Here is a 15168-nt window from a genome sequence, read left to right on the forward strand (position 1 = left end):
GGGAGCATGGCAATCATTGGACTTGTATGTGACACGAGGCCCCTACAGCAGCAACAGCCCACCCTTTTAGCAACACACATGCACATTCCATGTTCTTGTATCATTGCTGGCACCTGCCACACATTGGCCCCAGCATAGTTGTTATGCTGCCCTCCATCTTCCCTTGCAAGTGTCTGTTTTATATATCATGGTAACAGAGAATAGGTGCCTTGTAACCAACAAGGAGCCTCTTCCCACTACTGGAGCCCAAATTGCCAGAGACTGAGGACTGTGCAGACTCTGAACCCTGCTAGCAGAGATGCTTTTTTTCCAGCCCCTGCAGATCTCCATGCCCCTGGGCATGGGATTTCCTCCCCTCTGTTGTTTACCTGTGTGGGGTGCAGCATTTGCGTGTGGAGTGCTCCTGGGGAAGAGTATGCTCTAGGAATTCTGAGAAAACAATTGTAAACAAAGGCCACAACCCTAACCAACTTTTCAGCACTGACATAAGGGCAAAGCAACTCAGAGGTAAGAGAATAAACATTGCCTTACCTTGAGGAGGCCTCCCTGACTGCCCCCCCCCCAATGGCAGGATGCAGCACATGCCCCAATGGCACAGCTATGCCAGTGCTGGAAAGTTGGTTAGGATTGCGCCCAGTGTCTTACCATACATGTGAGGGACAGCAGATGGGTTGCTCCAAGTACCCTGTCACCAGTTGCAATTCCCTGGAGTGTGTGTTTGTACCCTAAAAATGTACTAAAAAGTTTGTGTGCTATGATTGTCTGCAAAGTGCAATCTGTACCCTATACTCCACTATACATAAGTGGGCAGGCTGGGGATATGCTTTGTGTGTGGGGTGTGTGTGTGTGTGTGTTTCTGATGGCTTTTTTAAATGATTACATGAGCTCTGGCATTAGTGTAGTGTTTTGCTAACATTTGGGGGAGTGTCTGTTGCTTGGAAGGGGTTTAGATTATTTACACCATTGACTCCTCATCCCTCTCATGTCTCCACCCTATTTAGGGGTCTCCAGCAACTGCACCAGTGTCAGAGATCCAACAGCCCACATTGCATGTCTGTGGTATATGCATCAGCATATAGATGCATAGAGCTACAAAGATATGACTGCTATAACTGTGCTGGTGTCCGAGGGTGCCCATTATTTCTGCCACTCAGGCTGCAATCCTAACCACGCTTTCCTGAGAGTTTTGTTCCCCATTGAACAAAATAGGACTTACTTCTGAGTAGACCTGGTTAGGAATGTGCCTGCAGACTGCATTGGTCTTCAAGTGTTTACAGCTGCAAGAATGAACCTGACCTAAACTAGGTGGCACCAATAGCACCCCAGGTTATGTGTATGTGAAGGTTTGATTTTCTTTTCATTGAAACACTGAAGAGTCAGAGCTGGAGCCAAGACGACAGAGCCAGAGGGCCCACTCCTTTCCAATTTTCCAGTGCTGGTACAGCTGTGCCCAATCCTCTCTACACTTTCCTGGGAGTAAGCCCCATTGACTTATTGCTGAGTAGAGATGGCTTGAACTGCCAGTGGGGGGTGTGCTGCATCCTGTGGCGGAGGGGCAGGCACTGGGGCCTTCTCAAGGTGTGGGAACATGTGCTCCCTTACCATTGCGGAGCTGGGAAGCTGGAGAGGACTGGGCCCAGAGGCTCCTACGAGGCAGCTGCAGCCCAGGGATGAGAAAGTGCAGAGCAGCTGCAGCCGCAGACGAGGCCCTCCAAGCGGGTCCTGGGGGAGTCTGCAAAGGCGGCAACGTGAGCAGCCCTGCGCGCGCCTCCGGCGGCGCACAAGTCGCAGGCCCCTCGGCCAGCGCAGCGGAGTCCTGCCCCTTCCCCGCCCCTTTCCCCGCAGCAGAGGCCGGAGATGGCGCCAGGTCCGGGGGGCCCGGGCCTTCCGTGCCTGCTGCTGCTGCTGCTCCTCTGCGACGCCGCTGCCTCCCAGCCACCGCTCGAGGCCTTCCAGGCGGGACACGGCTCCGCCTCCCTGCCCGCTGCTGCCTCTGCGGCGTCTCGCAGGCGGTGAGGAGAGCGAGCGGGGGCTCCCGGGCGGGCGGGCGGGCGGGCGTGCCTCGCCCGCAAGGACGGAAGGGAGGGGGGAGTGTCGTTCATCTTCCTTCTCCCCCGTCGTCTGAGCGACTGAGTAGCTCAGGGGAGAGGAAAGATCCGCGCAGCCTTCAGAGACCCCTTGATGCAGGGCGCGGGCATGGCTGCTCAGCAGTCCCGTTTTGTTCAGTGCCCAATTGTGGGCATGTCTACTCAGAAGTAAGTTCCATGATAGGCAATGGGGCTTACTCCCAGGAATGTATGGGTAGGATTGCAGCCTCAGTCCCCGGAAACTGTGTGCATAGGATTGCAGCCTGTGGCACCAAAAGTGCAGCTTCTGGGCTAGTCAGCTCACGGTGTAAGGGCACAATCCTAACCCACTTTCCAGCACCGATATAAGAGCAATGCAGCTCTTATATGCAGAACAAACATTCCCTGACTTTGAGGATGCCTCCATGAGTGACACCCACCTGCAGGATGCAGCACACATCCCATTGGCACCACTATGCCAGTGCTGGAAAGTGGGTGAGGATTTGGGCCTCAGTCAGCCATTTTCAACCACTGTGCCATGGCACACTGGTGTGCCACAAATGGTCTGCAGGTGTGCCATTTATTAGTAGGGCCATTGGGGCTTGTAAACATTCCCTCACCAATAGGATTGGTGTGCCTTGTCAATTATCAGAAAACTGATGGTGTGCCTTGACCATTTTTGTACCATGTCAGTGTGCCACGAGACTGAAAATCACTGGTCTAAATGGTCAGGGACAATCCCTTTTTTCTGGCCTTTGCTTCTGTTATTTTTTTTATCTGCAATGAAATTTGCAGGATGCTTTTTTGTTGGTGTGCATATGTGAGTTACTTTCCAGAGGGTCTGCTGAGTGATGATCTGTAGCAGCAGGGAGTCTTTGGGGCAACTTAAAGAACAACACATTTATTTCAGCATAAACATTTGTGTACTTAAGTCCATCAGATGGTGTTCTGCCAAATCCCAATCCACTGGGCCTTGTGCCCGCTTAAGGCTGATTAGTTTCCCTGGTGAAACTCACCAGTGCAGCAAGCAAAAATCAGAGTCCAGTTCCAGTCCACAGATGCCAAGTAAACCAGTCCAATCAATCAGAGTTGCCAAATCAGAGTCCAGAGCCAATAAGCCAAGTTACAGTCCAAGGTGAGGTTCCAGGTAGATCAGTCAAATCCATCAGGGTATCCAAGTCCAAAGCCAAAGTCCAGTCACAAGCCACAGTCAGATTCCAAATTCAATAAGCCAAGTCAGACTCCTCTCCAACCTGCACTCCTTCAAAACCCACCAAACCCTTTCTGCCTCAGGTGCTCCTTATATACCTGAGGGCCCTATTGCCTTCCAGTGGCTGCAGCTGTGCAGCACACTCTGCTGGATGCCCAGGCCTTACCCTTAAAGGGGCCACTGCTAACACCACATCCACCTCCTTGCCAGTTCTTCCTCGCTTCCAATACAGATGGCTGAAATAAAATCTTTGATAGGTAGCGTGTTTGCATGGGGGGGGAGGAGAGAAGGGGGAGACATGAAAAACTGCCTTGTGAAGTAGCAAAAGGAAATTATGCAGGCCTGGTCTATAACAAACTTACAATTGTGTAGGATAAGCACAGTGAAAATTTACAATTAGTGATAATGACCCCATAGCAATACGGTCAATTAACTAGGTAATGTGATAAGAGACCTAAGTTGGCATGCTTTCAAAAATTTTTTCTTCTGTAGCCCTTTGCACACCCCTCTGCCTTTCAAGGATTTTACTTCAAGCACCATTTGTCCACAAAAATGGATGCTGGAATACATTGCTTTAGTGCCTGTTAAGGTACTATAGGGCTGTTTGTTGTTTTTACATGTGCATTTCCACTTCTTCCCTATAACTACTGTACACAGTTAGTACATGCTGCTGAATGTTTCATTTGGTTCTTTGAAAGCCTAGTGTAAGACTGGCTATTGAAGAGTAAATTATTACACACTATCCAGCAGGTACTGAACAGTCCTTTAAATAACATGTAATCATGTTAGGGCACAATCCTAACCAACTTTCCAGCACTGACATAGCTGTTCCAATGTGGCATGCACTGCATCCTGCAGTGGGGAGGCAGTCAAGGGCCTCCTCAAGGTAAGGGCATGTTTGTTACCTTAACTTGGAGCTGCATTGCTGCTAGGTCAGTGCTGGAAAGTTGGTTAGCATTTTACCCTTAGTGTGAGAACAGGTGTAATGCAAGAATATCCTTATTTTGAATTGTGAAATGTATTGTTGTTTTAGATCAGGGGCCGCTTATGGCCCTCAGGGACTCCCAATCTGGCCCATGGGGAGTCTCCAGTGAGCCTGTGGTCCTCCAGAGACTTGCTGGAGCCCTCAGTGGTCTGACACAACTGCTCTCAGCACGAGGGTGACTGTTCGACTTCTCATGTGAGCTCTGGGATGAGAGCTCCCTGCACTGCTTGCTGTTTCACGTCTGTGTTGCAGCAGTGACAGCAAAAGAAAGGCCTACCTCACTTTGTGCAAGGCTTTTCTTTATAGGCCCTGGGCTTTTGCAAGACCTTCATTCATTCATATAAGTTCCATCTCTAATATATTCATTTATGTAAATTTATTCAAACCTGAAATGTAAATTATTTTTTTCCCAGCCCCTGGCACAGTGTCAGAGAGATGATGTGGCCCTCCTGCCAAAAAGTTTGGACGCCTCTGTTATAGAGGTTATAGACTGTATACAGTACAGATTAGGTTAGTACAGTGTTTAGATTAGTATACAGTACAGTGCTGTCAGGGTGACCACATGTCCTCTTTTTTAGCCTCATGACCTGGGATAGAATTTAAATGTCCTTTTTTTTTCCTGTGAGTAGGCCCCTGCAGGTAGCACAGAACCTTCTTGTAATTAATAAATTATATGTAATATAGTTTTAAATTTAATAAGTCATATAGTGTTTAAATTAACCACATGAAATCAATATACGTGTGCTTTTAGCTTTTATTTTGTCATGTCCTGCACTGGGGTGGATGTCATGTTCTACATTGGATGTCCTACATTTTGGTGTGCCTGGTCCTCTTTTGTGGTTATGATGACATCTGGTCACCCTAAGTGCTATCATTATATATTTCTAAGCACTGTGGTTGTGTAAATAGGCCCTCAGAATTACTTAGAACAAAATTACTTTAATTAAAACAAATTAATTTTCCCTTAGCATCCCTTAATCACCCTGGCTTCATACACAGTCATGGTGGGTAAAACCTAGATTTTATTCCATTATCTTATGAATGAAGTGCAAAGTACAAATTTTCTAAAACAATGGTCTCCAAACTGGAGGCCGCTGCTTGCTGGAAAATCCTTCCCTGGTGCGAATGGACTTTCCATTCTGCCGAGGAGCCTCCTCTCTGTTCTTCTGTTAACCCCCAAACTTTGCACAAAGCCTGCTGGGCTGATGGAACCTGAAACCAGCCAGCCAGCACAGTGTTTGGGGGTGATCAGCAACATGGTGAGGAGGCTCCTCTCCGTTCACCTGGGGGAAGGATTGCAGTGGATTCCAGATCCGGCCCACAGACCGGCATTTGGCATCCACTGTTCTAGAATATTGAGGCTCAATTCCCTACTACTTTTGAACATGAGATATTGGGCATTCTAAAACTAATGCATAATTTTATTTGAATAAAGATGAAAAGGCTTGGGATTCTGTAATTGATTTTGTATGGGATCATTTTGTAGGAAATGAGTAAAGCTGTCTAGAGTAAGTAGGATGTTAGTATAAACTTTAGATGGAAGTTGGGGCTAGCTGTGTGCAGCTTCTGCTCTGCAAGAAGGCTTTGATAGGAAGTGGAGACAGTGTAGGTTGTGTACAGTGGCAGGAGTAAACTACTTGAGAATCTGGATTGGTCTGACAGTGAGCATAGACTCGGGAAGACAAAACTTACCTGATATCCTGGTTTATAAACCACAGTTAAACCCTGTGTTTGGATGGCATGGAATTGTTAATGCAACTTATTTAAAAATCTCTTGGTATTTATCCATTCTTTGCATGGGAAATAATCTTTTTCCTGTTTTAAGATTCCGCTTTCAGATAGCTGTTCTGCCAAATCCCAATCTACTGGGCCTTGTGCCCGCTTAAGGCTAGTTAGCTTCCCTTGTTAAACTCACAAGTGCAGCAGACAAAAGTCAGAGTCCAGTCCAAGGTCAGGCTCCAGTCAGGTCAGGTCTCCTCTGGATCAGGTAGTATCTCCCTCTGGGTCAGGGTAGCCTTTGGTCTTTCTGAAGCTGCCTTTTATCCTTTGGATGTCTCATCATCCAAAATGCAGCTCAGCTGTGAGCTACCTTGCTAGCCCCTTGTTAAGTCCAAATTAGGCTCAGCTGAGCCATCTCTTCAGTCCAAGTCCATTCAAAGTCCCATCAAGTTCAAATGAAGCTCAGGTGTCCATCAGAGTCCCATTGGCCTTGATGATTACAGCTGTGGAGCCAGCCCTTCCCTTCCCAGAGCTGTCAACCAGCTGTCAAAACATGGAATCGCTGTCAACACCACAGCATCCACCTGATGATCTTCTGATCTTCCATTACAATAGCTGAAATACATATTCTCTAAAAACACAGTGCTTGCATTTTTTGTCTGCTTTAAATCTGGACACACTCAAGTGACTATAAACAATAACACACTGCAGTTGTATACCCACTTACCTGAAAGTAAGCCCCATTGAACTTAATGGAACTTACTTCTGAATAGATTATTCTGATCCTGTTGGCAACCTTCAGTCTCGAAAGACTGGTATCGCGCTCTGAATGGTGGTTCTGGAACAGCGTTTAGTGTGGCTGAAAAGGCCATTATTCTGATGGCGTTCTCTAAAGCTATACAAGTTATTTTTTCTTTTGTTATCGCCAGGTATCTTTTATATGATGTCAACCCACCTGAAGGCTTCAACCTCCGTAGAGATGTCTATATAAGAATTGCCTCTCTTATAAAAACTTTGTTGAGAAGTGAAGCTTGGGTATTAGTTCTGCCTGCCTGGGGACGTCTGTATCACTGGCAGAGTCCTGATGTCCATCAGGTCCAAATTCCTTGGTTTGAATTTTTTGATGTTCCAAGCCTCAATAAAAACATACCTGTTATTGAGTATGAAGAGTTTCTTGCAGGTAAAATATATTACAAAATAATCTACAAATTATGAAATTTTGAAGTAGTTTCACATTAGGGTTTTCTGCATGTGTTCATTTAACCAAGGTATAATAGGAAAAAACATACAGCATTTCTAATGTGGAATTGTAATTTGGAGACTGTGAATTTTCTCACCCGTTTTTTAAAAAGTCCTATTACTAATTTGTCTTTGCTATTCTAGAAACAATTCATCGCAAAGGCAAATGATTAGTTACATACTAATTATTATCCATGTTTATGCTAGTTATCTTATATCTTAATTTATCAAAATCCTTCAGATAGGGTGCAGCTCTTCTCTGACTCTTAGAGTCTATGATTATTTGTCTTTTTTTCTGAAAATGCAGTGACCACATTCAGAAGCTTAACCCCCTCATTATCTTTCTGGTTTCTTTAGCTAAATGGCTTGAACTAGCTTGGAATTCACTGAATACAACTAGCAAATCATTCCATTTTGCATCTCCTATGTACATTTGATAACTTGTATATACTGTATTCAATGTTTCTCATACTGTGGGTTGGGACCCACTAGGTGGGTCGTGAGCCAATTTCAGGTGGGTACCCATTCATTTCAATATTCTATTTTTAATATATTAGACTTGATGCGACCATGGTATGTGACTGCATTTGGGTAAATGTTACAGACCTATACTTTTAAACAAACTACTATGTATATTCTTTTAACAATGATAGTAAATGGGACTTTACTATCATTTCCAGTGGGTCCTGACAGATTCTTATTCTAAAAACTGGATCCCGGTGCTAAATGTGTGAGACCCATTGCTGTATGTTATTTGCATGTGCTCCTTTTTATTTGTTATCTAGAATCGGGTGGACCCTTTATTGACCAGGTGTATATCTTGCAAAGTTATGCTGAAGGATGGAAAGAAGGGACTTGGGAAGAGAAAATAGATGAAAGGCCATGCATTGATCAGCTAATGTATTCAACAGACGAACATAAATACTACAGGTGACCTTCTGAAATATTTGAATTAAAATAGTTTCTCATTTAATCAGTACAGTTTTCTTGTCTGTATTTGATTCTTTCTTTCCTCCCTCCCTCCCTCAGTAAGCTGTGTGTCCACGGAGAAGAGAGGGGAATAGAAAGGGAGTGAGTGTGCTAACCATTAGGCACCACTGCCCTGGATCAACTGGTGACCCCTCTCTTGACCCTAACACTGTTCATATATGATAACCCTTTAATTTCTTTTTTTGTTAGAGGATGGTTCTGGGGTTACGAAGAAACACGGGGCCTTAACGTGGCTTGTGTATCCATCCAAGGCTCTGCTTCTCTCGTAGCTCCTCTTCTTCTGAACAATACCTCAGCTCGGTGAGATATGATTTGTTAATTTTTCGTCATAGGTAAAAGGGGGAAAAAGCTAAACCTTGGGTAGGTATCATTCTTTAGGCTGCAATATGGTGCACAGTTCCCAGGGAGCAAGTCTTATTTAAGTCAGTGGGACTTACCTTGGACTAGACCTATACTAATAGTAAGTCTGCATTTTTTGTGTTTTCAGTCTGAAAGCCCTTACACAACCAAAGAATTCTTAGGCATAGAAGCAGGACCTACAGGCAGAACTGGGCAGATTGTCTGGACTGAATTTCTGATTCCTATGTCTGACACAATCTTCGGTAGATACCTTATGCTTTGCACAGGAATCAATTTGCATGTAGTCACCTGCGGTTCATGTTACTAGAAGTGTCCCAATAAGATTCAAAGTTATAGCTATTCTCAAGTATTTTTCCATAGGCTCATTGAGTTCAAATCATCCTCGGCAACTAAAATATATCGCTAACCCTTCTTTTGTTAAAGTGTTTGATGATTCTTTTCAGGAATATTGCATCTCCAAGCTAGGATGAATGGATTATACTTCTAGATGTTTCATGTCACTTAGAATTTGTAAATATTAATGTCTGGAAATATGCTCCAGAAATAAATTTTTTGGAAAAGACATTAGTGATGTTTACATCCTTGAGTCATCATTTGTTCTCTTCTGGATTTGGTTGAGGGAAAGGGAGCTCCTCATTTTAAAAAGGGGGTTTAAACATTTACAAAAGCTCCACTGCAACCAGTCGCCCACACATAAAATTCAAAGTCACCTATGATAACTGGGCAAGTGACTAAAAACGAGACTGAGCAGCAAAACATTTTGAGCAAGTGAGCTCCCTTCTCTGGTGCCTACATGTCCTTATTAGAATCCTATGCCGGAAACAAAATTTGTCTGAACTGCATTGCCACAGAAGCTTCTTTGATATGACGCCGATTAGGAAATTCTGTCTGTCTTGAATGAGGGTTAAGAAAACTCTTTTTTTCCAAAAATGATTCAGCAGGATACAGACTTGCAGAGTCTGTTTGCATATAAATAGCCTTTTTTTTCTTCCTTAAGAAACCTGAGGTTCAATCCTATCCAACCTTCCAGTGCGAATGCAGCTGCAATGCTGAAACAAATATGCATGCTCTGTTGGCACTGCATCAGCGCTGGAAAGGTCAGTAGGATTGGGCCCCTAATAACATAAGCTATTTTTCCAAGGGAATGTATACTCAGCTGTCCCATTTTTAATAGGTCAGTGATGCTAGACAGAGCTGAAAATCTTCTTCACGACCACTATGGTGGCAAAGACTACTGGAATGTGAGTATTTTCTAGCAACCTCTTCCAGATGATTCACTTGGTTTTCATAAAATTTGCACAGGTAGTTTTTGTCACTTGGCAAACTTTCCTTCAAGGCAGTTTTGCAGTCCTTTGATATTTTATGTATTGCAGGTGCAATTTCATGTCTGGTTCTCAAACAAAACTTCATACTAATGGGAATATGCCGGGTCTGGTATTTTATATTAGTGCCATTTAAAATGTTATGCATTCCTTTTGTTGTTGTTGAAACCTAGCTGCTCATTCATTCTCTCTCTCTAAAAAACATACAGTTGGTACCTTTCTGCCCAGCCCTACATAAAATATTTTTGCCTAGAAGAAGCCGTAGTATTTACCAAAATACTATATGATTTCCAAGTTTCTTTCTGCTTTTGATTGATAACACAGACCTGCAAATTAGAGGGTCAGAAACATTTTTTCAAAATTTATGGTGGCTTTATATGAATTTGGGGTGCTGATTACAAAAATGGCATCAGTTTTCCTCCGTCACATTTAGTTTCGGGGAGACTGCATAGCCTCATTAGTGAATAGGTCAAGCAGCTTCCTCATGAGGAAGCCATGGTATAGGCTTACTTCCTAGGAAGCTGTTTGAACCATTCACTAATGAGGCTATGCAATATCTCCGAAATTAAATGGGAGTAGGTCTGACTTTTAAGACTGCAAAATATGTGTTGGCCTGTGCAATTTCTCTTTTATGAACCCTTTTTTGTTGCATAGCCTTTGCATTACTGCTGTTCTCTGTATTCTAAGGAGCCTTTTTCTTGTGTGATGATGCTGAAATGACTACAAGCTGGCTTCTCTGAATTGGTTTTTTTTCCTTTTTCTTCAAATAGACTCGTCGAAGTATGGTGTTTGCTAAACACCTTCGTGTAGTAGGGGACATGTTTAGAGCTAAATATTTAAATTCTACTGATGAAAAGGACAGAACAACATACACTGAGGACTGGACAAAGATGAAGGTAAAATAAGTTGCATAATAATGTTATTTTGTTATGTAAATTAGTTTGTGAATTTTATTGTTGAGATATAATATATAAATATGTTAATAATAAAAAAACTACTGCAATAATAAACTACTGCAAGCCATTACTTTTTGATTTGAATTAATATCTATTTAGCAGGCCCCATTTGCAAGGTAGCCCCTGGGTAATATGTATTTCATACATTGTGCCATCAAATTTCCCATAATAATACCTGCTTGAGGTTGTTGATGAGAGCTTTATAAAAAGGCCATTCAATATACAGATTGGTAGGTTACAGTGAATATTGAAATTTCACAGATCGGTTGGCACACTTCTTGATCAGACTGAAGATGTGCAGAGACATATTCCCACTGAATCAATGCCATTTTATTTCAATTTCAGCATGTACTGGTTCTTCTGTGCTAGGTAAAGCTGGGCACTGCCATAGGTGGCCCATATCTTGGAGTTCACCTCCGACGCAAAGACTTCATTTGGGGTCACAGAGACGATGTGCCTAGCATCCAGGGAGCAGCTCAGAAAATCCGTAGCCTCATGATGCTGCATAAAGTTGAGAGAATTTTTGTAGCCACTGATGCCATTGCAAAGGGTATGTAGTTTTACAAACCAGTTTAATTCTTTGTTTGTATGTATACTTTTCTGAATAGTAAGAATCTCTGCAGGTAAGGTAAGATCAGTGGTAGAGAAACAAAACAAAACTTGTGAGACACCTTTGAAAGATCTGGTTCAAGCAGGCTAAGCATGAAAGGACCATGTCCAGAGGCAGTCACCACTAGTGGCAGCCACCTGTTCCCATAACATATCCTCATGTTTTAAAAAAGGCTTGAACTTGTCATTTTGATTGCAATTTCTGATTTTCTGTTGTTTCCTACTGTGTCGTCACTGACTATGACTTTACAATAAAGCAAAACATTGCAGCCCATTTTAATTTTTCCTGCTTTGTAAGCAACCTGCTAAATTATCAATTAAAAGCTTTTATGGAAGAGTGTTCTAGTCCAGTCTTCTGTTTCTTTGGCTCTGGAACCCACTGTAGCATCCCAGCCTTGCATCATCATGCCACTTCTTTCATCTTATCTGATGTAGCTCTTTCTTGCTCTCATCCTCCCTGTTTGTTTTTTTTCTACTCTTTTCAGAAACTGAAGAGTTGAAGAAACTACTTCCAGAAATGGTGAGGTTTGAACCTACTTGGGAGGAGATAGAACTTTACAAAGATGGAGGAATAGCAATTATTGACCAATGGATATGTGCACATGCCAGGTAACTGCATTGCTTTTATTCACATTTTTATACAGCAGGAAGCTCAGGGCAGTGTACATGGTTCCTTCCCTCCTGTTGTCATCACAACAACTCTGTAAGGCAGGTGTGGCTGAGAGAGAGTGCCTGGCCCAAAGTCACCCAGGGAATGCCATGGCTGAGCAGGGCAGGGTTCTCAATGAGAGCAGCTCAGGCCAGCAGTCACTTCATTCAGAAGGAGGAAAGTGTGTTGCAGGGTAGAGAATAAGAAGGAATGGGGGGTGGGGTCTTAATTATAATGTCACTGGGCTTGGTTGGTTGGTTAAAATGTGGTAGTGGGCCAGAAGCGGCCTATAGGCTGCAGTTTGGGAACACCTGACATAAAATCTTGCTTGCTGTAATGGTCAGCTGGTATTCCTTAGCACCTCTCCATTTTCTTTCTGTATTTCCTTCACAGATATTTTATAGGTACCTCAGTCTCAACATTTTCCTTCCGCATTCATGAGGAAAGAGAGATTCTAGGGTTTGATCCCAAAACAACTTACAACAGATTTTGTGGGGATAAAGAGAGAAACTGTGAACAGCCGACTCACTGGAAAATTGTATATTAAAGTATACAGGTCTATGAAACTATAGACTCTTTGGGCTCATCAAAGGAACCATCTTCCTTGTAGAAGGAAATTAATTCTGACAGCTTCTTTTTCATTTCTCGGGTTAGGTACACAGGAATGGTAATTGCTTTTTTTATTTCTTCCACCAGGCACAGCCAGCTCAGTATTTTTATTATTGACAAGTGTTTTTTTTGTTTTTGCAAGACACAAATGTGCCTCCCTGTTTAAATTTGATCAAATTATATTTTCTAATGCTAAAATATTGTTCTGAAAACCACGATCTAAATGTTATCTGTGTTGTATTCCTTTTTAGAGGAGAGCTTTTATCTTTATATTTAATTTTTATGTCTGTGAAAGTGAGGTTTTGAGATTTAACCTGTGTTTTCTGAGGTCTAGTGCACAGAACTGGCAGCTCTGTTGGAGTCTTTAAAAATCATCCATGAACTGGTAAGAAAATATAGTACAAATGGCAACATTTTCAGTTTGATAGACTACTTAATTGCCTTGAGGCAACTCTGCTGGTCAGTCAGCTTATATGGGAAAACTTTCACTGCCTTGGCTACATTTGCCCATGTTATAAAACTATATGCAGCATTCCTGGTATAATGTAAACTGTGTGAAAGATTTAGGGCCCAATCTATTCAACTTTCCAGTACCAGTACAGCTGCAACACAGCCCTGAGGTAAGGGAACAAATGTTTCCTTACCTTGAGGAGGCCTCTGTGACTGCCTCCCCTCCAAAGTATGCAGTGCACATCCCATTAGCACTGCTGCACCAGCACTGGAAAATTTGATAGGATTGGGCCCTTAGTAGTGCTTTGTCAACTATGGATCATAGAAATAAGATTCATGTGTGGATCATGGCTTGCAACATCTGAAACACTGCAGACTGCCCTGTCTCCAGGAATCTGGAAGAGTTTGTTTTAATTTGTCAGCAAAAGAGATCCTGCTTATGTATTCTGATAACTGTGTGGGCTGGAGAGAAAGCAAAGATGGGGAATAAGTTTATGGATTCCAGGTTCCCTCCTTATAAAGGCTTCGTCTTTCTGTCGTGTTTTTCTTAGCCATTGGTAGTATTCTTTCTCCTTTGTATCTTACCATGACAAAAATGAAATACAAAGTTTTCACTTTGAAATGTTACATTATTGTAGGCAATATTCTGTTCTTTTAATCACAAATGATTTTAAGAATCTATGGAGATGGTTTTATTGTGTCTCAGCAGTTTTCTCCTTTGTGTCATATGGCCAAGTATGTGCTTCTGCCAAACTTGAATTATGCTTTATTACTTCATCAACCAACCTATATTGCTCATTATCTTTTCTTACTCATGCTATCTACTGAGTTTTATTGCAGTCACTGAAGAGCAGTCTGTTGGGTGTGTATGAACACTTGCATCTCCTTACAACTGTGCATCTCCTTACAATTAATACCTGTGGGGAATTGCTGAGTGACTTGTCCTCTCCCCATACCTTCAATGCAGAGTGGAAGTTCTGTGTTAGCACAAATTGTGTACCATAGGAAATGTGACAGAAGCCATTTTATAGTATTTAATGTCTATTTGTTGTACTTATGTTAAATATTGAAGAAGCATTTCAGGTTCCTGAACACTGACACCAAATATTTGGCTGCCCATAAAACCAGGCACCTGGCATTATTTTTGAGCTTTGCTTGTGGCTTGCCTGTGAACATGGTTTGCTTTCAGGAATGCATTCCTCACAGGGCCTCACAGCCAAGAAAGCATTAGCTGGCATTGAAGGTAGCCCTTTAGCTTATAGAGATGGAGGGGGATTTTTTAGATCAGGGATGTAAAACATAAGGCTTGTATCCAGCCTGCGGCAGCTTTTTATACAGCAGACAGTCCTGAAGGGATCTGTTGCTGTGAAAAGGGGGGGTATGCCTCAGATCTACACATCCACCCTGCAGTGTGTGGGAGGGGAAAAAAAGGTGCTAAGCATTTGTCATCTCTGAATGACTGAAAAAGTGATTTTTTTCCCCTGCCCTCCCATCTTTTCAAATAAACTGCAAACTAGGTTCCAAAAAGGCTGTTTTCTCCCCCTGATTTGTGTCTCATTTCTTCATTCCTCATTGCCAGCTAGGAGCTTTATTTTTCTGGGTGATGGAGTTAGGGTTCCTGTTTCAGAAGTGTGTGGTATGATACACTAGAATCCTGCTTGGCTTGAACAATGCTGAAGCATCAGGTGCTTGCAGATCGTTTCCTGGGCTACTTGACAAAGTAGTAACTGTGGGGTAGCAAGAGTAAGGCTGTGATCCTGTGTACTTTAGGATTATCTCTCAGTTGTGCAACTCTACAGAGAGCTTCAGCAAGCCCACTTGTTTCCTCTGGGTCTGCTATCTTGGGTATGATGTTTTCAGAATGCACACACCAGTTAAGAGCAGAGGTGTCAAACATACAGTCTAACAAATGAATATTGAATTGGTATACAACACTGTAGGAGTATATAGCCTTAATAACTTACAATGGTTATGCTTAGTCCTTACCCACTCTGTCATTGATTC

General features: G+C 42.8%; 1 protein-coding gene across 1 annotated transcript; it reads left to right on the plus strand.

Annotated features, from left to right (window-relative positions):
* Nucleotides 1-1850: 1850 nt before the first annotated feature.
* POFUT2 (protein O-fucosyltransferase 2) lies at nucleotides 1851-14691 on the plus strand. Its single transcript, XM_066637432.1, has 9 exons — nucleotides 1851-2012; nucleotides 6910-7160; nucleotides 8005-8149; nucleotides 8399-8509; nucleotides 9744-9810; nucleotides 10662-10787; nucleotides 11217-11397; nucleotides 11942-12065; nucleotides 12499-14691. The coding sequence occupies exons 1-9, from the start codon at nucleotides 1858-1860 to the stop codon at nucleotides 12650-12652; spliced, it is 1314 nt and encodes a 437-aa protein (XP_066493529.1). The 5' UTR covers nucleotides 1851-1857; the 3' UTR covers nucleotides 12653-14691.
* Nucleotides 14692-15168: the final 477 nt, after the last annotated feature.

The sequence above is a fragment of the Tiliqua scincoides genome, chromosome 1 (assembly GCF_035046505.1).
Source record: "Tiliqua scincoides isolate rTilSci1 chromosome 1, rTilSci1.hap2, whole genome shotgun sequence".
Classification (NCBI taxonomy): domain Eukaryota; kingdom Metazoa; phylum Chordata; class Lepidosauria; order Squamata; family Scincidae; genus Tiliqua; species Tiliqua scincoides.